A 25,049-nucleotide genomic window follows, 5' to 3' on the forward strand; every position below is an offset into this window, starting at 1 on the left:
TTTGAATTATTATTTTGTACAATATTACCTTGTACAAAACAGAAGCACAGTTGGTTTGGCATAACCCAACAAATAAGATAACCAGAGGCAGCTCTTCATTGCAAGTATGACTAAGTTTGTCGATGATTGCTTCTAGGCTGCAGTTAAAACACCTATCTCTATGACAGAAAACTTAAACTGGCAGATGAGGCCAAATTATGAAAGATCTATGTCTTAGTAAAGCAAAGTTTATTGCACAATTCACTGTCAGGAATGGGCTGGGGGCCTGTGGTCCATGTGACCCAGGTAAGATGAAGTCTTCTCTTCTTCCATTTACCCGCAAAGTGATTAGGCTCCCCCACAGCAGAGAGCCTGGATCTTTTATTTTTTACAGTCTTCTCTCTTGGGAAGTTTGGGATGAGTTGCCTCAGGATTTGGTCAGAGGGTAAATGCCACGCTTCCTGCCTCCCTTCTGATGTACAACTCAGAGCAGGAGGTTTTGACCCTACCATTTTTATGCTGAAGTTATTTTGACCAGATCACCAGGGGGGTAAAAAAAAAAAAGACTACGTAGAATAATCAGGCCTAAATAAAACAGACAGTATAAAACTACACTTGGAAATATTGGATTTCATAGAAACAGGAGAAAAGAAAAATGATAATGACAGATGCCATTCAAAAATTTTGTTTGATAATGTACAGAAAAGTTTAAATGTACAGAAAATATTTTAAATGTTTCATTTACAGGAAACTCTTTGGAAAATCAGATCTTTGTTGTAACATTCACAAGGGAAAAAACTCATTCTACTGAAACTAATTTTGGCAAATCAGAAAAGGAAAATGGAAGAAATTATCTAATAGCAATGTATAGAAGGAAACGTTTGAGAAATTGAGCCATCCTAATAGAATTTCTCAAGTAAATATTTTCATGGTGAAAATTCACCAGATTTAAAATCATAAGCACTGAACCAAAACTTTCTTGAATTGAAACTGGAAGGGTCAAGGCTCCCACATTCAACTTCTTTCTCAGGAGGGACCATATAAGGGCTACTAGATGAAATAAAGGATGCTCAGTTAAATGTGACTCCAGATAAACAACCAATAATTTTTTTAGTATAAGTATATGCCATGCAGTATTTGGGACATATTTTTCTGCCAGAAAATTATTGTTTATTTGAAATTCAAATTTAACTGGGTGTCCTGTATTTGTCTTTGCTAAATCCGGTAACCCTGGATCACAAGCATCTGCTCGAGGGACCTCCACACTCCCTTGCCTTGAAGTCGGTCCCCACCAGAATCCCACAAGTGTTTATCCGGAGGCTACTGTCTGATAACATGGCAGCATTATCCATCACAGGGAAAATTGAATATAATCTCAATAGGAATAGTTATATAAATTATGACATCAATTCCTTGGAACATAATGCAGCCATTAAAATAATTATGAAATAATTATGGGAAAATATCTGTAATGCAATTTTATACCAAGAGATGCTCACTATGAAACTGTACCTTTAATACGATTACAAAAGTGAAAATATGTGTGCATATGGGATCCCAAGTCAGGATTAGAAGCAATTTATTAGGCTAGTGGTACTATCGGGATCGTTTTTGTTGTTTTTAAGCATTTTTATAATAAATAAAAATTGGAAGAAAAACAAGTGTTCTGCAGGGTTGAATGCCAAAGAGAGATTTTGTATCTAAGTTTGAGTCTCTTCTAAGAATTTCATAGTGTAAGCATGGATGAGGCTATGTTCATGTCATGAGTTTAAACAATTTAGCAACTATGTTGCCTGTGTTCTTTTCTCATAGTTTATTAAATATAGCTTATTAGACTCATTCATTGAGAGATACTGGCTTCCTCTGTGTATCACAATTATCTTTTTCTAAGGGATACTCATTTTTGGCAGCCTCCTTCATTATACGCCATCCCTTCAAAGTTACCCAGTGCCCAACTTCCATTTGGAATCTCCCGTGATAAACTGGTCTCATTAGCCTGAGGATAAACTACATTCCAAGAACCTGAGCCAGAGGAATAGGGGAACCCACAGCTGTTTATTTCTCCAAATTTGTAAATTGTCCTGGATTTCAGTGAGCCTTTAAAAGAAATCATTAGTTCTCCAAGCAGAAACAAAAAGGAAATTAAAACTATTTATTTATTGGCTTTAATAACTGGGAGAGTGTGTTAAAGAGCCCAGTGTTGAGTAAATGTTATCAACTCTCTTGCGAAGAGTGCTGTTGGCTAGAGTGCAAGTTTGATAGTTATTGAATTTATATCAAAATGCATTTTGCTGGCGTTGAGAGCCTTTCTGCACCGAATCCAGAATCGAAGTATATACTTCCTTGTGAGCAATTTAATTAAGAGATTTGTGGGTTTTTTCCTGCTTTTTCTCCCCAAATCCTCCCAGTACATATTTGTATACTTTAGTTGTGGGTCCTTCTAATTGTGGCATGTGGGACGCCACCTCAGCGTGGCCTGATGAGTGCTGTCATGTCTGCTCTCAGGATCCGAACCGGCCAAACCCTGGGCCACCAAAGTGGAGCGCACAAACTTAACCACTTGGCCTCAGGGCGGCCCCAAGAGATTTGTTTTTAAACTAGGATGCTTATCTCTTACTAATTCTCTTGCTAGAAATTCAGCTAATAAAAACTACACACTAAACCTACCTTTATCTTATTACAAATCCTTAACTCTGTTTGTTTAATTTCAGGATGGTTATTTCCAGACACTTACTATTTTATCTGATTTATAGTAAAAGGGAAGAAAGTTCCCCACCACATACCTCCCTGAATTTTTCTTTCTAGTTTCTGGGCTAATCACTCCCCCACAGTCGGCAGCTTATATTTTTTAAATGAAATATTCTACATACGGGAAAATAGAATAACATAACCTCCATGTGCTCTCACCAGCCAATAGTAGGATTTGCCATATTTGCATGAGATTTCTTTTCTTTCTAACTACAGATACCATTAAACTCCACTTTGTGTGCCTCTCTAATCCCAGAGGCAAGCACTATTCTGAAATTTGAGCAGAATCTTCCTGTCTTTGATTTTACACTTTTATTACAAATGCATTTTGCCCCTAACTGATATGTAGAATTGTTTGGTTTAGTTAAAAATTTTACGCATGTAGCATCTGCAACTTCCTTTTTCTATTCAACATTAAATCCTTGAGATTTTTCTGTGTTCTCTTTTATAAATTTAGTAAATTAGTAATTGCCATGTAGTATTTCAACTGTGTGAAATTACCACGATTTATCCCCTCCTTGTTTCTAGACATTTGGGGTGTTTTGATATGACAGTGAGTACCCTTGGACGTGTCTCCTTGTATATTTATTCAGTTTCTCTGGAAGCAGAATTGCTGGGTCTAGGGTATGTTTCTTCAGCTTCGCTAGAAAATGCCAAATTACTCTCCAAAGTATGTATACCCATTTATTCTCACATTAGTAGTGGATGAGTCCCCAATAATCACATCTTTGCCAACACTAGTATGTATCTGACTCTGCAATTTTTGCCAGTTGGGCTGTATGAACTGGTATTTCACCATGATTTTAATTTTCACTTACCTGATGACTAGTGAGGTTGACTATCCTTAACTGTGCCAGTTTACATACTTTTAAATTTTTTTCTGTAGGGTCGTTTTTCTTTTCTTTATTTGTAGCAGTTCTTTATGTATTCAGTATGCCAACCCTTTGTCTGTTATATGCATTGCAAATATTTCTCCCATTCTTGGGACTATCTTTTCATTTTGTCTATGGTGTCTCCTAAGTAAAGCAGTTAAAAAAATTATATGCTAGAATGTATCAAGTTATTCCTTTAGGTCTGTGCTTTTTCCTTTATGGTTTGTCTCCCCCCCCCCCACCTCCGCTTCCTTCCTTCCATCCTTCCTCCCTTCCTTTCTTCATCCCTCCTCCCTTCTCCTCCTTCCCCTCTTCCTCCTTCTCCCCACCGTTATTCCTTTCTTTCAAGAAATCCTAGGGGCCGCCCGTGGCCGAGTGGTTAAGTTTGCATGCACTGCTTTGGCGGCCCAGAGTTTTGCCGGTTGGGATCCTGGGCACGGACATGGCACCACTCATAGAGCCATGCTGAGGTGGTATCCCACATGTCACAACTGGAAGGACCCATAACTAAAAATACACAACTATATACTGGGGGCTTTGGGGAGAAAAAGGAAAAATAAAATCTTCAAAAAAAAGAAAGATAGATACTTGATGCACTCAAGGAATTAGTATTAATTTTTTCTTAGTGTTATAAGGGTATTGAGGTCGTTTTGTTTAGAGTCTGTTTTGTTTTAGAGATACATTCTTAAATATTTACAGATGAAATACTGTGATGAGTGGAATTTTCTTCAAAAAGATATGAGGAGAGGTGCAGATAAAGCAAGATTGACCATGAGTTGTAATTGTCAAAGCTGAGTAATAGGTACACAGGGGTTCGTTATACTATTCTATCGAATTTTGTATATGTTAACATTTTCCCATAATAAAAAGCATAAAGAATAGAATGAGAGAGAAGAAATTCTTTCCAATCTTGATATGAAAACATTTTCCTATATATTCTTCAAATAATTTTAAAGTTTTGTTTTTTGCATTTGGGCCTCTAATCCCTAGGTGACTCTGAAGGAACACCATAGAGGAGCCCCAGGGAACAGGCTTCGATGGGGCTATCCAAAGATGGGCAAGAAGGAATGCTAGTGTGGTTGGCCGGGCCCTATGACAATCTTTGCCCTGGGAAAGTGCTTTCCAAATCAACGAGGAAGACAGTTTGCCTTGGCTGTGTGGAAACATACTTTTTGACCCAGATTTGGAGAATGAAGCCCATTATTTTCTATGTAGTAGGGATAACCAAAGGATTTGGCATTTATTAAAAGATTTTTAAACGCTTGGTCTCTTTTTGACCATTTATCCTTTTTTTGGCCATAAGTCAGAATATTTTTTAAAATGTGGTAATTGCATTATTTATCTAAGTAAAATAATTTTGCTAAAGCCTTCATCTCAAAAAGTTAGCCTTTAGGGTTCTGTCCTTGGAACTCCTACCTTCAAAGTAACATGTACATTTAGAAAGACAAAGAGCCTCTTTCACGTTTCAGTGGGAGAGTGGCAGATGTTTTTAGATCTACTGGGAAAGAGTTCAAGCTAACAGTATTTGATCTGCTGGGATTTCCAACACATGTGAACTCTCAGCACACTTTCTACCAGATGGAGACAAATTGCTCACAGAGTCCATCAACTTATGACTTGCTTTACTTACAGATCTCTTGCTTTCCATTATACAGGATGGATTTCCAGATGTTCTTCTGGTTTGTAGTTTGCTCATTTCTCTCCCAGAAATTGTCAAGAGATGGTCTAGACTGGTGGACCCTTTATCCTAAGAGATGGCATTATTAGGCCACACAGTAAGTTAAACAAATATACTACTTTGCAGACTTTGACAGAGTTGGTTTAGACTTTAGAGAGAAAAAACTGAGTTTAAATGGAGGAAGAATATATATTTTTTTCTTGCTCTGAAATAAAGTGAGACTGTCCAGCCTCACTGAGATTCAGGAGATCTCAGGATGAAGTTAAATATCCTGTTGTAACTCAACCCAGCACACATCTCTTGGCTTTCTTTCTTGCAAGTTTAACAGCCATATTATTTTATTGAGTATCCATCATGTGCCTGGTACTCTATCAGCCCAACTCTTTCTACAGATAGACTTAACCAGCCTATTACTAACCCTTCTGGTAAACTATACAGAGAACTCGGTGATGCTTCTTCAAGTAGATATGCAAGAATTCAAAGAAGTACATTCTGGTTGTCTCTGCTTACCTGTCCTTTTGGTTAAGAACCAAAGGGTACTCAAGAGAGACTCAGAGAAGGGATATTCTCATCTCTACCAATCCTCGACCTTTTTTTTGCTGAGGAAGATTTGCCCTGAGCTAACATCTGTGCCAATCTTCCTCGATTTATTTATTTATTTATTTACTTACCTACTTATTTGTTTATTTATTTACTTATTTTTCAAGGAAGATTAGACCTGAGCTCACTGCTGCCAATCCTCCTCTTTTTTCTGAGGAAGACTGGCCTTGAGCTAACATCCGTGCCCATCTTCCTCAACTTGATATGTGGGACACCTACCACAGCATGGCTTGCCATGCCATTCCATGTCCACCCCTGGGATCTGAACCGACAAACCTTGGGCCGCCAAAGCAGAACATGCGCACTTAACTGCTGTGCCACCAGGCCGGCCCCCTTTATTTTTTGTATGCTGGTTGCCACCACAGCATGGCTGATGAGTGCTGTAGGTCCACTCCCAGGATCCAAACCTGTGAACCTGGGCCGCCAAAGCATAGCGTGCCAAACTTAACCACTATGCCACGGGCTGGCCCCTATTTTATGGTTTAATAACCATAAAAATAAGCACCATTGTAAAATAAGATCAGGAACATCAAGTACTCGATGGTCTCTGCAGCTTCCATTTTTCCCTGAGAGAGGCAAAGATACATTGTTGATGAGTTTGTCACTTCCAGTACGCACTGGCGTATTTCTCATCATTTGGTCCATAGCCTAGCATGAGCATCCAAGAACTTTCAAAGTCTTAGCTCTTTTGTTGCCACAATGTTGCAGACCCACTCATTCTGAGTCCTATTGCTTTTTTAACCCTTCAAATACAAACTTCCAAGCTTGGGATAAACATAGAAGAATAACAGAGATGGGAAAGTTGAATGAAGTTTAGCAGTAGGACAGAGTCTGAAACAATGAGAAAATGATTATAGAAGGGAGTTGCATCCATTTATTTACACTCTAAATTCTTCCCAAAAAACCGTTTAAAGTTGCTTAAAAGACACAAGGTTGAGATTTTGCACTTTCCTATCAGGATATTACATTTCAGTTTTTAAAAGGACAAAGGGATGATGCAACACTAAAGTTTAGCCTTAAGTTTCTTGGTGGTCAAGGCAAAGGGGGGAGTCCTTGAGTTAAAGAGCGCCAATGAGCTGATAAAAAGAAACATAAAGTTTGTAAGGAGATAGTTTTTTTCCTGAGACTAAATTCTAAGAGAAATTCATTGAAATAAAAAAATTAAAAATTAGATACTATATATATTAAAATATATGTATTTATAAATATATAATATATAATATATCAACATTTTGTTATATATTAATTATATTGCATATTATATATTAATTATATTTTATTATATATTAATATATTGAATACATATTAATATTATATATTAATATAACATATTATATATAGTGTTATATTATATATAGCATATAATATAACATGATATATGCAACATATAATATATTATATATAACATAAAAATATTATATAAATATATATATAGGTACTATAATGTATAATACTAAAGTATATATATTTTGTGAAGCATATCGTGTCATCTTTATCTTACAGATGAGGAAACTGAGGGTCAGAGAAGTTACATTGACTGGACGCAGCCAGATTTTGAACTCTGAATTAAAAGCCTACACTAGCTGGTCACACCACACTGCCTCTCAGTGGACACTCATGTGTATTGTTTGTGTATTTTTGGACTGTGGGTTCATTTTCAATAGGGCTTTATCTGCAGCAATATTCTGCAGCCTGAACTGAGGCATAGTCCATCCAGAATAGTTTTGCATTTCTATGTTAGGCACTTCACGTATGACTGAACCCCAAGGGCTTCTTTTTCTAGGATCTTGAGGTGGGAGCTTAGGGGATTGATTTGGGGCTTTTCCTCTTTTCTAATGGATGCATTTAGAACTATAAATTTCCCTCTCAGTTCTGCTTTAGCTGTGTCTGCTTTAGCTTAATAAGTTATTTTTTCATTTTCATTCTCTTCAATGTATTTTTTAATTTCTCTTGATACTTCCTGTCTGAGTCATGGATTATTTAAAAGTATATCATTTAGTGTCCAAGTATTTGGAGATTTTCTTGTTATGTTTCCATTGTTGATTTTCTATTTGATTCCATTGTGATCAAAGAACACACTCTATATGATTTTAATTCTTTTAAATCTGTTGAGGTTTGTTTTATGGCTCAGGATATGGTCTATCTTGGTATATGTTCTGCGGGTGCATGAAAACAGTGTGTATTCTGCGTTGTTGGGTGGAGACTTCCGTGAATGTCGATTAGATCCTGTTGATTGATGGTGGTGTTCAGTTCTACATCTTTGCTGATTTTTGCCTAGTTGTTCTATTAATTGTTGAGAGAGGGGCGTTGAAGTCCCCACCTATAACTGTGGATTTGTCTATTTCTCTTTTCACTTCTCTCAGTTTTGTTCTACGTGTTTTGCAGCCGTAAGTGCACACACATTTAGAATTACCGTTCTTGGTGGATTGATCCTTTTATTGTCATAAAACGTCCCTTTCTGTCTTTGGTAATCTTCATTGCTCTTAGGTATACTTTATCTGATATTAATTATAATATTAATTAATTAAGCCACTCCTGCTTTTCTTTTATCAATTTTTGCATGCTGTATTACCTTTTTCCATCCTTTTACTTTCAAGCTACCCATATAGTTAAATTTGAAGTGAGTTTCTTGTAGACAGCATATGGTTAGGTCATGTTTCTTAATGCATTTTGCCAGTCTCTCTTTTTTAATTAATATACTTTATTTGAGCACTTTTACGTTTACAGAAAAATAGAGCAGAAAGTACAGAATTCTCATACAGCTCCTAACCCCTATCCCCAGTTTCCCCTTAGTAACATCTTCCATTAGTGTGGTATATTTGTTACAATTGATAAGCCAATATCGATACATTATTTTTAACTAAAGCCCATAGTTTACATTAGGATTCACTCTTTGTGTTATCTAGTCTATGAGTTTTAACAAATCTGTAATGACATGTAGCCACCATTATAGTATTATACAGAATAGTTTCACTGCCCTAAAAATCCCCTATGCTTCATTTATTCAACCCTCTCTCTTTCTCTCTTAGTCCCTAGCCAATTTTTTTCTTTTTCTTTTTTTTTTTTTTTGCTTGAGGAAGATTCTCCCTGGCTAACATCTGTGCCAATCTTCCTCTATTTTGTATGTGGGTTGCCTCCACAGCATGGCTCCTGACAGCGGTGTAGATCTGCTCCTGGGAACTGAGCCTGGGCTACTGAAGCAGAGCACACCAAACTTAACCACTAGCCCACAGAGCTGGCCCCCAGTTTCTAGTTTTTAATTGGTGTATTGAGACCATCTATGTTGCATGTAATTATTGATATGTTAGGGCTTATGTCTATCATTTTTTTTCCTGTTTGTTCAGTTTTCTTGTTTCTCTATTTCTTTTTCCTGTCTTCCTATGGGTTACTTAAACATTTTTTGGAACTCCATTTTGATATATCTGTAGCGTTTTTGAATGTATCTCTTTTTTTTTTTTAGTAGATTTTTTAGGGCAGTTTTAGGTTCACAGCAAAATTGAGTGGAAGATACAGAGATTTCCTGTTTACTCCCTGCCCTCACACATACATAGCCTCCCCCAATGTCAACATCCTGCACCATTTGTTACAATTGACGATCCTACACTGACACCTTATCAGCCAAAGTCCATTGTTTATATTAGGGTTCATTCTTGGTGCATATATCAGCTATTATTTCTTCAAATAAATTTTCTGACCCTTTGTCTCTCTCTTCTCCTTCTGGGACACCTATAATATGAATGTTAGTGTGCTTGATATTGTCCTAGAGTTCCCTTAGACTGTTCCCATTCTGTATCATTATTTTTTCTTGTTTCTGTTCAGCTTGCGTGATTTCCTCTAGCCTTTTGTCTAGCTTTCTGATCCATTCTTCTGTACCCTCTACTCTGCTATTTAGTCCCTCTAGTGAATTTTTCATTTCCAGTATGGCATACTTCATTTCTGATTAGTTCTTTTTTATCTTTTCCAGTTCTTTGTTGATGAGCTCACTGTGTCCATCCAGTCTTCTCCCAATATCTGTGAGCATCCTTATGAGTTTTTGTTTGAACTCTTTGTCAGGTAGGTCATTTATTTCTGTTTCATTTAGTCCTTTTTCTGGGGTTTTGTCCTGTTCCCTTGCTTCAAATTTATCCCTTTGTCTCCTCATTACGCCTCTTTCTCTGTGCTGATATCTATGCATTAGGTGAGTCGGCTATGTCTCCTGATCTTGGAGAAACGGCCTTAGGTAAGAGATGCCTTTTGAGGCCCAGCAATGTGCTTCCCTCTCGTCACCAGTACAAATGATCCAGGAGTGACCCTTTTGTGGGCTATTTGTGTCCTTCTGCTGTGGCAGGGTTTCTCTTAATGCAGGTACCCAGGGAGTCTAGTCTTTCCTTCCTTGGCCAGCTGTTTGTAAATCTGGTTTGGGGAACCTCAGCACCATTGGCTCCAAGGTCTAACAGCACACTCCTGTTGCAGTTTTCCTGTTAATTGGGTAGGTACCCAGTGTAGCTGGTTGCTAGGCTCAGGGGCTTACAGTTGCTATAGGCCTCAGACCTGTAAGGCTATTGTCAATTCTCTTAGGAGTGTAGCTGAGTGGGACAGACCCAAGGCACTGGAGGACTCAATTGTTTCAGGCTTTGGAAGGTGGGGCTGATCCTTTTTATGGCTATTTCTGAAGACCAGGTCTTCTGCCGCTGATAAGCCTCACCCCCCACAGGACCACACACACCATCCACACAGTCCTGTCCATGCACACTTCCCTCCCCCGTGGAGTGTAACCTAGTGCCCCACTGCAGAGGCCCCCACCTCTCCACCAATGCCCCCCACACTTCACCTGATCCTTACACAGGCCTTGTCCCACAGAGGCAGACACCCTCACCTGCATGCTGAGGATCAAGACCCCCAGTGAATGCAGGCCAACAAGTAGCCTGAGGGCTTGCTGTTCAGCAGGGCCGGTCCCTAGGGTGGGAGGCCTACCCTGACTGAACAGATTAAATCTGCTCTCTAATGGGTGTGACAGACCTTCAAAGGCGTCTGCCAGGGTCTGTGTCAGCATGCCTGGACTAGCTCATGACAATGGCCACCACCAATGTCTGTCTGTGGAGAGGTTGCACCTCTCACCAAGATTCACCCAGAGCCTACCAGGTGAGTCTCCTGAGTCCTTTGAGAGCAAAGGACTGTCAGCCTTCTCTCTGTTGGTTTTCAGTTGCTAAGACAGGTGACTTTGTGCATGGGACTTAAATGGCCAGTTCTTTCATCTGATAGCTTTTCTGCAGGTGTCCTTGCTGCAGTTAATACCAAGTGAAGCCAGATAGTAACACCCTCGTCTCAGTTGTGCTGAGTCTGAAGGATACTTATAGTCCTCTCAGTTGTGCTGAGTCTGAAGGACCCCACTCCAGACCTCACTCCTCAAGGGACAGCTGCATACCTTAGGGTGGCTCCTGCCTGGCCAGATGAGAAACTCCGCTGTTCCTGAAGGTGGCTTTTTTTCTGGCCACAAGGAATTTCTGCCTCTTCTGCCTTAGTCAGGACAGTCCCTTGTTGTGGGGGTTCTTTTTATCAAGTTTTCTTTCCAGGGTAATTTTTCCAAAAATAGTTGTCACCGGGTTGTGTTCGAGGGAGGAGATGAGTTCAGAGTCTGCCTACACCGCCATCTTGTCGAGATGAAGTCTCCCTGCCCTTTCTGAGGCTGTTTTTCTTTCCTGTCCTTCTTAGCAATGAAAACAGAGGGGACAACAAAGCTGTGACTCAAGCCCACACCAGAGCCCAGAAAAATTTCCAAGACCCTAGAGATGCCCCAGGACTGGGGGCTTGTTAAATGCAGGAAGAAGGGTCTTCCTGGCACTCTGAGGATTAGCAGTGAATGATAGAAAAATCTGGAGTGACCAGAGTGAGGAAGCCAAAAGGCACCCAGGTCTGCCCACCTAGGACGAGATGCAGAGTTATCTCAAAGAGGGCGTCCCAGCCTGTAATAGCCCCCAGGGAGCTATGATGGGCCGAGCAGTGTGGGGAAGGGTCCATTTCATCTGCAGCGGCAATGGGAGTGGGGCTAACCCAGGGAAGACTCACTGCTTTTGTATTAATCACACTGGATGAGCAGTTGGATGGACAGCAGTTAAGATTTGTGTAAGCAGAGTTAAGTCTGTGATGGAGACGTGTTGAGGAAAACAGGCACACAGAAAACCAGTGTCTCAGAGAACCCCATTGGAACCACGCAATCCTCTTTCTTCTCTAGATAAACTGCAGAGGTTTTGAAAAGGCTGGGTCCTCAAACAAATCTTTGACCTGACTATGGAGCTACACTGGCCGCTCTCTCAGCTCTCCAGCTCCTGTTCCCCCTCACAGAGCTCACATCCTGGCAGAGCACTGACCTGGTAGGAGTCTGTGTTTAAAAAACGCTGTCTTTCCCTCCTGAGGACGGGAAAACTCAGTTCTCCACCTCAGGTGTGTTTCTCCTTTACATTCGCACAGAACACTTCACTTCTGACACTTACGGTCACCAAATGTGTGGGGTTTCTTCCCCACACCAAGCAATTCTCCACGACACCAGCTGGGTGCTCTACAGTTTAACTTGATTCTGACACTAGAGTGTCAGATCTCACAAATTTGGGGCTCAGTCTCACAAGACTGCTCCCACCCTACTTCAGACACAAATCACAAATAGTAGGTCCCCAGGTTACCCACAACTTCCATCCAGCTTTGCTACAAATTGGAGGTTCTCACGACCCCCTCCTTGGGTTCCAGTAATTTGCTAGAGCGGCTCACATAACTCAGGGAAACATTTACTTAACGTTTACCAGTTTATAAAGGATAGGATAAAGGGTACAGATGAACCTCCAGATGAAGTGATACATAGGTCCTTGTCTGAGAGGGTCCTGAGCACAGGAGCTTCTGCTTCCATGGTGTTGGTGTGAATAACTCTTGGAACGCAGATGTGTTCACCCACCTGGAAGTGTCCTGAACCCCATATTTTTGAGATTTTGTGGAGGCTTTCTTATGCAGCCATGGTCAATATTAACTCCATATTCAGCCCTCTGCCTTGACAAAGGAATGAGAGGGTGGGACAAAAAATTCCCAGCATCTACTCGTGGCTTGGTCTTTCTGTTGCCCAGTGCTCATCAGGACCCCACCTAAAGTCTCTTCTATAGAACAATAGACAGGACTGTCACCCAGGAAATGACAAGATTTCAGGAATACTGTGCCAGGAAGTGGGGGCAGAGACAATACATATGGTCTCACAGAGTCATATTGAAAGGTGGTTCCTTGCATGGCCAAGCCTGATTTTCGAGGTCAAGATGAGACCTACCTCTCAGTTCCCCTGCAAATGAAGCAGACAGGAGGACCCACCATGGTCCCCATTGGCCCTAGTTGTCCAGATTGATGCTCTCCATGCTCCCCAGGTACCTTACTTGTTCACACTGGGGACTGTCATGCCACAGTGAAAATATCATAAGGCGTGAAGAGGCTGAAGACACATAGAAACAACAGGAGATGCCAAATGCGTGCTCTTGAACATGTACCTTGACGACAGTACAGGCAAATGAATTCAAATGCTCTCATTCCCGTTAAGACTGTGTGAAACTCTATGACCAACAGAGAATAGACGTTCTTTTCAAGTCCATATTCCAAGTAGTCAGAAAAATTAACACATAGTGATTGAAAATTACAATCCCTAAGTCAATTCCCAATTCCCACTGACAAAAAGATGTCCAATGATGTCACCAGGGAATTCCTCTAGGACTCAGAGTGCCCTCTCTCTAAGGTACAGGCAAAACTTGAGGCTCCAGGGGCCTGGAGTTGGCAGGAGGAGGAAGGCAAGATCTACTCTAAGAAAGAGAATACATGTAGGGGAAACCACGGAGATGAGAAAGGGCTGCTTAAGACTGGACTCAAACCCAGGTCATGGACCCAGCCCCAGTGTCCACCTTAAAGGTCGGAACTTCAGCTCACCTTACCCACACCAAGCTTCCGGTGGGACACACAGGCGTCTAAACTCTGGAGAGTGAAGACTGTCTATTTTAGGCAGAATAAGAAGAAATTGGGTGCAGACAATATAAAAGATTAAAGAAGATGAGAAAATGCTTAATTCTTGGGTTTGATACTACTGAATTGGTCTCTGCAAATGTGCGTATGTATGTGGGTGTGTACCTGTGTGTCTGTGTGTGTGTGTGTGTATGTCTAGCATGTCCCATAAAGTCTTTGTGAAGCTATTCTAACTTCAGAAGTACAAATGCTACTAACATAGAACACAGTATTGGAGGTTTAATTACTTACATTTTTCTTATCCTTATTTTAAGTAGTAAATGATTAGTTTGAAGTTTTGTGTGAGTCGTTCTGAGAGAAGATGGTAAAGATTAATGGAAACAATAACAACGTTAATGTTCAAAACTAAATAAGTATAAAATTAAGTTTGACTTCCAGATTCCCGAAACTAAAAACTTATTACATGGACAAATGGAGTTGAGATTTGCACAACATGGATGAACCTAGAGGGCGTTATGCTCCATGAAACAAGCCAGACAGAGAAAGACAGACACTGCCTGGAGTCACTTACATGTGAACTCAAAAAACAATAAAAGAAAGGTCAACTCATAGAAACAGAGAATAGAAAAGTGGTGGCCAGCGGCTGTGGGGTGGGGGGAAATAAGGAGAGGCAGGTAAAAGGAGACAAACTTTCAGCTCCGAGATCCAGAAGGTCTGAGGATCTCATGTCTGATGTGGTGACTAGAGTCGAAAACACTGAATTGTATAATTGAGGTCAGCTAAGAGAGTAGCAGCACTTCAGTGTCCTCACACACAAACAAAGTCAATAAGTGAGGTGAAAACAACAATCAGAGTTGAGGACAGAGGAAAATCAGAGTAAGAATTCTTGGGAACTGGATCAAATTCCTGGGAGAACTTCAGACTTCCAAAGGACATGAGATAGGTCGGTTCAAAACCAAGAATCCAAGAGATGGAAGGAACCAGGTGATATCTGGCTTCCAGGTGGAAGAAATAGAAAACTGACTAAGGTCTCGAAGACCCAGGAGGGTGGAGGGATGGAGTTGTAGGCCAGATGGTGGGGGAGGGGCTGTGGACCAGCCTGCTCCCCTGCTGTTCCCTCCCCAGCCCTCAGGACCCCTTTGTGACAAGACCACAGTTATGTCATGGGGTCCTGGGGTAATAATCTCCAAGCCACTCCCAGAGCTCAGTTGCCTGAGGGCAGCACTGCGTTTCAGACATGGAGAATCCTCTCATGTTTCTGAAAAGCGTTATTGCTACCTGGCTGAGCTCCAGTTCCACTTCCTGGGTGATTGGTACCATCCTCCCCTTCCTGTGTGGACTGGGGCTCTTGCTCCTGTTCCTTCCCTCCCCCCAGAGGAATCCACCCTCATGACCACCTTGCAAACAGAGACGCATCGGGAAGGTAAGAAACCCTGGGCCAAGACCCACCAGAAGATGAGTCTTTCTTCTTTTCTCCTATGATTTCCACTTTTCTGAATCAACTAGAGGGACTCCGGGGATGGGAAAGAATAGAACATCATCCTTCTAGGGATAAGCCAGGCTGGGTGGGCAGGCATTAGAGTGGGTACAAGGATTTCCATCCGAAGATCTCAGAGCAGGAGTCCAGGTGTCTCAGAGGGCTGGCTCCAGGGAAACTCTCCAGTGCAGTGACCAGCGGCCGAGGAAGGGATGCTGAGTGGGATCTGTGTGGGAGGTCAGGCCCTGAGCACTGGTTCCCCAGCCGCCTTCCCAGGGAAGGTGTCTTGACCAGGCCTTTCCTCTATCTTGGCTGATCTGAGGGCAGTGCTGAGCCCCTGAGAGCCTCTGAGCAGGACCTGGAGTGGGGCTCTGGCCTCGGGAAGCAAAGTCCTCCCTGAGGAAGCTCAGAAGCTTCTGTATGTCTGAGAATGTGCGTGATTCTTGAACAGAGGAACAGTGATGAAAGAAATCCATGGTGGGTCTCACATAGAAAATCCTTCCTTATGTTCTTCAAAGAAGGAAGACACCAAATATTCATTTCATGTTCTATTATCCACTTTAAAAATGAGTAAAAGGAAAGAAACACCCCAGAGCCCCAGGAGTTGAGTGTAGATGGTCATCTTGCTCATGAACACTGAGCGTCTACAGCTGGTCCAGAGAGAGGAGAGAGAGCCTTGGGTCTCAGCCCCTAGAGTTTCTTGTTTTTTCTCTCCTCTCAGCGTCAAGTGGAGCCGAGAGGGAGAAGCAGCAGGAGCAGGAAGAAAAGGGGAGCTTTGAAAGGTAAGCTTCTGCCTTTCAGCGCTGTGCCCCAGAGCTGGCCTCCACCTCCTGTTCCTGAGCGCCCAGCTCCATGGGCTGGAGGATGCCAGGGGCTGAGCCCGACCCTCAGGAAACAGAGCCCTCAGGGAGGCTCCCAGGAAGGAGATGAAAACCTGAGTACTTGCCAGATTCTGTGCTGGGAATCAAGGCCCACCCCAGGAGGGGTCTGGAAATGGGTGTTGCCCAGCAGGGGCATGTGGGCTGTGGTGGAGGTGGAAGCACTTTGTCAAGGACAAATCTCAACCCATCAGCAGCTTTGCCATCTCCATCAGGGATCCTGTGGCCTTGGACACTGGTGCCTGGGCTCCAGAGTCTGACCTCCCAACAGTCTCCCTTTTAAAGGGACATTGCACGCAGCCTCCTGTAAGAGCCCTAGGCCCCCACCTTCGGCGCCGTGACCCAGTGTCCTGATTTCTAGCTTACAGAGCTGGTCGGAAGGGCCTGGCAGAAGTGTGGAGCCCGATGTCACTTTCGCAAAGGTAAGGAATCTTGCCCTTCTCTCCTGGACTTCTTCCTCCCAGAGTCTCTGATGTGGCCCCAGGGCTGCAGGCAGCTGGGGGCTAAGCTGGGAGGGATGCCATGGAGACAGGGGTGGCAAAAGGCCTGGGGTGAGGGACAGCAGGAGAATTTGGTGAAGAGTGGGGGGGGCCATGGAGGGCCATGGGTCTCAAGGGGCCACCCCCGGCTGGCCTGCCCTGCTGTCCCGGGCCCCTCTGCTCCTGGATGCAGCTTGTGCCTCCTGTCTCCCGCAGCTCGCCGGGGAGGCTGTCTTCCAAGGGATGCTTCCATCACTCATCATGTCAAGACTACCCTGAGGAGGCGTGCAACACAGCGTCTGCCAGAGCCCACCAGCCGTGTGGGAAGCCTGTGGAAGGTGCTCCTCTCGCCATGACTGCAGCACTTTCCCTGGCTCCTCTGGCTTCCACCCTGCCAGCAGAACCTCCAGCTGACTTGACCAGAATCCCACTGGGCACCATTGCCATGAGCTCAGCTCCAGGTCACTCATGTTTGCCACTTCCCACTTCAGGCCTCAGTCACATGAGCTGTCGCATTGAGTTCCTCTACCGGTGGAACATTATCAAGGTCTTGTTCTTTCCCATGTTATCACACTTCGAGTCCCAGCAAGGGCATGCTTCCTGCCACCAACCAGTGCCCTCATTCTGGAGAGGCCCCACAAATAGGGAGGGAGAGACTGATAGCCCCTCAGTTGCCAACCCTGATGTCCAGAAGCTGCTCGAGACAGAAATCACGAACAGAATACAAACGAAGGTCTGGGAAAAAGAAGAACAAGATGATCCAGGCACTCCTCAGATGCTCAAAGCACCCAGTATCACATCTGGGCTGAATTTCCAGTGGGGCCTACCCCTCCTGTCCTTGGAGCCTGCAGATCTGAAAGCATGTGAGGCTCAACTCTCTGCCCTTCCACGGTTCACTTTTTCCCCCTCTGCCACCTGTGATTCTGGGGCCCACTTGAGAGCCGACATTGCAGAGTTCATGGGAAAACCTCTTGAGCCCCCTCCAGGAGAGAAACATAAGACTTTGACAGCAAAAGCATCAGTTCCCAGCCTGGCCTGTCCCCTCCCTGCAACCTCACCTGTTTGTAAGGAAAACCAGAAGGCCCTGGGAGAGACCCTACCTGGTGATGGCCGTGACCTCTCAGAGGCTTCTCTGACTGCACAGGAGGGCCGGCCGCCTTCCCTGAGCTTCACATTCAGCCTCTCGGACAGAAATGGGCAGAGTGGGACTGTCGTGGGGGCAGAGCAAGACCGTCTACACCTGAGTCTAGGGTCAGCAATGGCCAGGAATGAGCCTCGGGAGGAGAGTGGGGGCGAGGCCTCACCAGAGCCCTGCTGTGGGGTGGCAACACTGGAGGGGGAGTCAGGGTCCCAGTCTTGGAGCCAGGTCCGGGGAATAGGAGACACCCTTGGGACCCAATCCCTCCAGATCTTGCAAGAGAAGGAAGAGGTTTTTCGAGAAAGTCCATTCAGAAGAATGTTGAGATGCTTCCTGCCATGCTTGAAGCCCAACAAGGATGAAGCACCAGAGGATCCCCTTGCAAAGGCAAGCCCCCATCAGCCACTGCCCAGAGCCAGGCACAGGTCACACACAGCTCGGCGTCAGATGGCAGGGCTGTTCAAGCACCATCGACAGTGACATCCTTTGTCCGGGCCCTGGGAGAGAAACTGAGGATTCACCAAGGACTTCGTGCTTCCCAGATGAAGCATCACAAAAACCATTTCAGCCCTGGGAAGCTGGACACACCTGTTACCACGACATTCCCTCCTCCCCAGAGCAGAGAAGAACGATGACAGAGGACAGTCCCCAAGATGCCCCCAGGGGCCACAACTGTCCTAACATGAAGGAGTGGATCAGAGACAGGCATGGCAACTGGACCTTGCTATCCAGGCAGCTGCGGTCCCCAGCCAAACCCTGCCAGCCTGGGCTGAGGGTGGCAGCTGTCTCAGCCCCACATTACCCGCCATGCTCTCTTCAGATACATGTCTCCTGGGGTGAGCCAGACTGTGCCTGACACACCTTTCCTCAAACAGGGAAGTGGAGGAACAGACAACCTGGTTTTTCTCCTTAGTCTACCCTCTGTGCCAATGGCGTCTTCCTACCCCAATTTTCCCCAAATACATGTTTTTTCTCCTGAGAGCTGGTGGCCTCTGTCTGTGCCCTGCTAGGGGCAGAAATGGGGTCAGGCTCTGCCCTTCCTGAGTGTCTGCTTTGGCTTCCAGAAGGGACAGGGCCATGGGGGGAGGCTGACCGCAGCGTGGCTCACCCGCCCTCACCCCGACTCCCTCATTGCACCTGAAGTCCCCATCACGCTGTCCTTGCAAAAACAAATGGAAGCTTTAGGATATTTCCAGATGAGCAAAACCTCTAAGACCCAGTATGGGCCCAGCCTGTCCTCTCCTGCGTTCTCTGGCCCTTGAACTTGTGCAGTGTAGGGAGGGGGTTTGCAGAGGCTCCAGGAAGTGTAGAGACAAGTTCACAGGTCACAGAGTGGGGAGGGGAGTGTGGGGAAGTGCTGGCCCTGAGTCCAGAGGGGGAGGAAGCTTGCCCCGCACCTTGAGCTCTTGGTGGGAATAGATGCTGCTGCCCCAGGAGCTTCTTCTCTCCCTGCTGAAGCTGCGATGGAGATGGGCCTGCGCAACCCGCTCAGCCCAGCGTCACCCTCCCTCTGTCCTTGTCACAGTCTGGAGGAGCAGCAACGACGACGACTGTGCTTCTGGCTCTGAGGGCAGGCGGGTGGGGAGCATGGAGGCTGCTGCGGGCCGTCCCCCTCTGCCCAGAGGAGCAAGGGGCCCTGCTCTCCTGCACCTGCCTTCTCTTCCTGGGGAACGGAGGCGGGGGCTGAGTGTGTGGCATCACCATCTGATGGTGGGATGCTGTGCACCTAGGGTGGGACGTGGAGGAAGGAGGCAACTGCCACCAGAGTTTAATCATTTACCTATTGAAGGAAAGTTTTTGATTTTTATAATTTTACCCCTTACGAATGAAGCTGCTATGAACGTCTTGTGATGGTTTTTGTGTAAACCTAAATTTTTCTGCATAATAAATATCAATGGCAATGAGTAACGAAGGTTTGAAAATGGGCCCCACTCCGGGATCTTAGAAGGAAATGCATCCTGCATTACAGATTGAAAGGTTGAAGCAGGTCAGAGAGAGTAAACCTAACACCTTGTCTTTGATTGAGCCATTTCCTGAGGAAAAGTCCATTACCCAACGCACGGCACAGATGCCGAGGACAGGGAAGGGACAGGTGTCACCACATTTAATAAAACACTGTCAAAACGTATTTGGATAGGAGACGCATGACCTTTAACTTGTCAGAAGCTCTTTGCTCTTCGTCTCCAGAGAACCTTAAACAGAGATCCACACCTACGGAGCAGGTCAGCTGAATGAACTGGATTTCCTGTTCACCAGTTGAATTAATAAACTGATGGTTGCTGTGGACCCAAATTGTTTGTCAATGAACAGACAACTTCAGTTTCTCATTTGAATATTAGCACAGAATCACTAGATTAAATGATAACAGAATCCCCTGAATCCTAACAGAGCAAGATAATGTCAATGTTCCTGGCCTTCCTATGGCTTCTCCAGGTCCTATTGAAATCAGGAATATTGAATAGAAGAGAAAAGGGAAGCTTTCTGAAACTCGTCTTAATATCAGAACAGCAGGCGATTCCTGTACTTCTGTCTTCTGTTATGACAGGGATAGAAATCATCATGTGTGTCAGGGAAATAATCCAATTTCCCTAAATTTTGGGTGCACGGTCCTTATTTAATACCAGGGGTTCCTCTCTACTATTCACACTGTTCCAGTTGGATTACGTTTTCTGGAAGAGTTTTCTGATTGATTTACATTTTAAAACACATTCGCTCCTCATCCTTTCTCTGAGCTGGGAGGCAGGCCAATTCAGGGAACACGCGTGAGGCCTGAGTCACGTCAGTCCCTGCTCTGAGCAGCTGGCTGTGAGGAGGCCCTGACAGACCCAGAACTCTTGTGTGGGAGAGCCTGAAAGCAGGACTTGCTATCTCAGTCATGGGTCTTAGCCCAGGGTCCCCATTTGGAGGAATGGCTCCCCCTCTGGTCTGCAGATCCCAGGAGGCAGCTGCTGCTTTGGGTGCAGCTCCACCTGTGGGATGAGCCCAAAAGGCAGTCACAGAGCAGACCCTTCCTCTGAGCTGCTGCCGGCCACCCAAGTGGTATTCCTTTCGTTTTTGCTTTCCTTAGCAGTAACATGAGGTCCCAGGCTGCACCACAGAGACATTCCAACGGCTGGCCTCCCTGGGAATGCCCTATGGAGGCCCCATTTCTTTACACTCTTCTCTGGAAAATAGTGACTTCTGTAGTCACCCAAAGAGTCTTCAGGGAATCTATGGAGGGGTGTCTTTAAAAAGAGCCCTAATGTCTTCACAAGAAATGGAAATGGATGTCTAGAACAAGTACCGAACAGGGTGAGGTTTTAAACTTCGTGGAATATGAGAAAATCACATTGGGATTGTCAAGAATATGATGCAATGGGAAAATAAGTCATCTAAAATACTGAATTGCACCAACGTTTTCTTCATTGACTAAGGCGATCATTGGATATCTCTCCATCATTCTGTTAATGTGATCCATTATAATGATTAATTTTTTTGAATGTGAAAACAACCTCACCTTCAGGAACTCAACTCTCTTTAATGGTTTTTGTGTCCATTTGCATTTCCCCAAGAATTTTCATTTCTTTATCTGAAGCGCTGGTGGATTTCTCTCATCCTCTTTCATTCTCTCCACCTTGCTGGAGTTTACCACGCATTCCAATGCAGACATCAGCATTGTGCTTCCTAGTAGAGAAGGCTGGGACCAAAGAAACAGGCAAACTGGGAGACGGAGGTGGAGGACATGGCATAGCTGTGAAGGAGACCAGGAACCTCACGTTTCAAGAAAAGCCACAATCTCCTTCATGAATAGAGATGCACAACTCATAAACAAATCGTAAGCAGAATGTAGTACAGCAAAGATGAGAAGATTTGTGATACTAAAGTGAACACCTACCTTGTGTTTAGATCCAATGACAACTCGTAGCATTTGCAGTTCACAAATGAGGAAAAGTAGTAGGATATTTCTTCAAAATGGTACTTTAAGGATGAAGGCTAAAAATTTCAATTTGGTGGCCTATTAATAAATACATGATGATTCTTTTTCGTTTTCCCTTATTTCTTCCTTAGTTCTATGATGCTACGCCCGGCATATTTGAGTGCCCAGTATCTACTCATTGGCTTATTGGAGGGCCATCCTTATCATAGAAGGACAAGCAGGTCAAAATTGTGTTGAGCTCTGTGGGGTCAAGAACACAAGACTGAGAGTCAAGGGACTGTGCGATAGGCCCACCTCTGCCACACACTAGACATACGACATAGGCAAGGAAGTCTCGTGGCTCTGACCCTACACAGGCTTTGTCTGGAAGAGGTGTGCCTGGGTCCACAGAATCTCAAGGTTCCTCCATGTTGCTTGAACCTGTTAAAATAGTTCCTGCTCTCCAAAAGTTTGGTATCCAGGAGAAAAGTCAGCCATAGCCGTGGATGATTCTGCTACCAAGCTAATGCTAAAAGTGGTTTAATAGAAGTGGAATAAAGTATTTGGAGAGATGGACTTTGGAAGTTTCTCTGAAATTCTCTAAAAAGGAGGCTTTTCTGGAATTGGACTTTAAGTCACGCTTAAGATGTTACAGAACTGTGGGGAAGGTGCAGAGCAAAGGAAAACCTTGATCAGAGCAGCAAAGCAGCGTCGCAATGCTTAGCATCCTCAGAAGCAGGAGTCACAGACGGTATTGGTGAGAAGTGAGCCCCTGGGAAAGTGCCGGTTAGAATGCCTGGACAGAATGCAGAGCTAGGGGTTGGCCCATGCTCTCAGTAATTCCATATTCAGAGACACTTCTGATGCTCTTTTGTGTATCAGATCCTACAGATACATATTATTTCTGCCACACTTGAACTATTAAAGCATTCTTTGGTCAGTATTTTAAGTGGAACCATGCCTGACACTTCATAAATGCGATGTAACTGTTTTGAAATAGAAAGTAAATAACTTCCCACTATGCCTGCTCCCTTTCTTGATATGCTCCATGTGTTTCTTAATTTTCCCTACATCATTTGATCATAGGAGGCAATAACATAGCAGACTGGAATTCCCGTCCCAGCTCCAGAAAAAGGTCTTTGTTTGACTTATGAAGAATAAACTTGTTTTATCTGTTGAGAAAGACATTAAAGATCACTTTGGTGCCTGCTAAGAGTTACTCTGCAGCAAATTATTCTGTGATCACGCATATTCACAAATTGGAAGTGTATTTATCAGATTAAGATAAAAATAACAACTTATACAATACCTCTTTTGGTATAACTAAGATTATCTTTTTATCAAGTAAAAGATTATCTTTCCATAGGTCTTTATGTATAATTGTGTAATAACTATAAAATTGGATATCTAAGCACTCGTGTGTACCAAAGGGTTCTTAGAATCAATAATTTGTAGTCAAGAAATGATGCCTCGGTTCTTCAGGTGGATTTCTAGAAGATTAAGTCCAAGGGAGGAGCCACGCAGTGATGGCTCCTTTCCTGCCCACTGAATCCATGCTCCTGGCACTCTCCCATCAGCCCACAGTACCCCACTTACCTTCCTTCCACAGAAATTAGGAAAGAGGATGGGCAGTGGGTTCCTAATAGCTTACAACCAAAATGTACTATGAAATGGAACTCAGGGTTTCTAATGGGACAGACACCCATTTACTCTGAGAAGGCTGTGCTATTGAAGTTACGTGAACTTCTTGCGTATGCAATGTGAGGGTTACCTGCGGGAACTTCAATTTCATAAATGTGCGATGTCTGTGTGCGTATTATTTGTTTGTTTTACGTACTTCAGGATGATCAAAGAAAATAACAAAGAAACTACACTACCAAACAGAAATTCTCTTCCCTTTCTTTCCTATTTTTTTTCTTTTGATCGCGGTAACATTGGATTATAACATTATATAGCTTTCAGATGTACATCGTAATATATTTAGAATTCTGTGTAGATTACATCATGTTCACCACCCAAAAACTAATTAATCCATCACCACACATGTGAGCCTAATTACCCCATTTGCCGTCCCCCCTCGCCCCTTCCCCTCCGGTAACCACCAATCCAATCTCTGTTGCTATGTGCTTGTTTGTCATTGTTTTTATCTTTTACTTATGAGTGAGGTCATATGGTATTTGCCTTTCTCCCTCTGACTTATTTCACTTAGCATACTACCCTCAAGGTTCATCCATGTTGTCACAGATGGCCGGATTTCATCATTTCTTATGGCTGAGTAGTATTACATTGTGTATATATCCCACATATTCTTTATCCATTCGTCCTTTTTGGGCACCTAGGTTGCTTCCAAGTCTTGGCTATTGTGAACAATGCTGCAATGAACATAGGGGTGCATGTATCTTTATGCATTTGTGTTTTCAAATTCTTTGGATAAATACCCAGCAGTGGAATAGCTGGATCCTATGGTATATCTATTTTTAATTTTCTGAGGATACTCCATACTGTTTTCCATAGTGGCTGCACCAGTTTGCACTCCCACCAGCAGTGTACGAGGGTTCCCTTCTCGCCGCATCCTCTCCAACACTTGTTTCCTGTCTTGTTAATTATAGTCATTCTGACCGGAGTGAGGTGATACCTCATTGCACTTTTGATTTGCAATTCTCTGATAGCTAATGATGTTAAACATCTTTTCGTATGCCTGTTGGCCATCCATATGTCTTCTTTGGAGAAATCTCTGTTCAGATCTTTTGCCCATTTTTTAATTGGGTTGTTGGTGTTTTTGTTGTTGAGATGTATGAGTTCTTTGTATATTTTGGATATTAACCCCTTATCTGATATATGGTTTGCAAATATCTTCTCCCGATTCTTAGGTTGTCTTTTCTTTTTGTTGATGGTTTTCTTTGCTGTGCAGAAGATTTTTAGTTTGATGTAGTCCCATTTGTTCATTTTTTCTTTTGTTTCCCTTGCCTGGTCAGACACGATATTTGAAAATATGAGGCTAAGACTGATGTCAAAGAGCGTACTGCCTATGTTTTCTTCTAGAAGTTTCACAATTTCGGGTCCCACATTCAAGTCTTTAATCCATTTTGAGTTGATTTTGTGCATGCTGTAAGAAAATGATCTACTTTCATTCTTTTGCATGTGGCTGTCCGGTTTTCCCACCACCATTTACTGAAGAGACTCTCCTTTCTCCATTGTATGCTTTTGGCTCCCTTGTCGAATATTAGCTGTCCATAAATGTGTGGGTTTATTTCCGGGCTTTCCCTTCTCTTCCATTGATCTGTGTGTCTGTTTTTCTGCCAGTATCATGCTGTTTTGATTACTCTGGCTCTGTAGTATATTTTGA

General features: G+C 43.6%; 1 protein-coding gene across 3 annotated transcripts in view; it reads left to right on the plus strand.

The window, feature by feature from the left end:
- Window positions 1-22,858, plus strand: part of LOC123283102 (uncharacterized) — a 34,900-nt gene extending 12,042 nt beyond the window's left edge. For 2 of the 3 annotated variants that reach the window (XM_070504248.1, XM_070504249.1), the window contains 5 exons: window positions 5,255-5,374; window positions 7,381-9,930; window positions 16,035-16,095; window positions 16,553-16,613; window positions 16,887-22,858. In XM_070504248.1, coding sequence (XP_070360349.1) covers window positions 16,597-16,613; window positions 16,887-18,288 — 1,419 coding nt within the window. In that variant the 5' untranslated portion in view covers window positions 5,255-5,374; window positions 7,381-9,930; window positions 16,035-16,095; window positions 16,553-16,596 and the 3' untranslated portion in view covers window positions 18,289-22,858. The remainder of the gene's footprint in view (window positions 1-5,254; window positions 5,375-7,380; window positions 9,931-16,034; window positions 16,096-16,552; window positions 16,614-16,886) is intronic. The other variant, XM_070504250.1, reaches the window with a different exon arrangement.
- The last annotated feature ends 2,191 nt before the right edge of the window (window positions 22,859-25,049 follow it).

This window comes from Equus asinus, chromosome 2, assembly GCF_041296235.1.
Source record: "Equus asinus isolate D_3611 breed Donkey chromosome 2, EquAss-T2T_v2, whole genome shotgun sequence".
NCBI classification, from domain to species: Eukaryota; Metazoa; Chordata; class Mammalia; order Perissodactyla; family Equidae; genus Equus; species Equus asinus.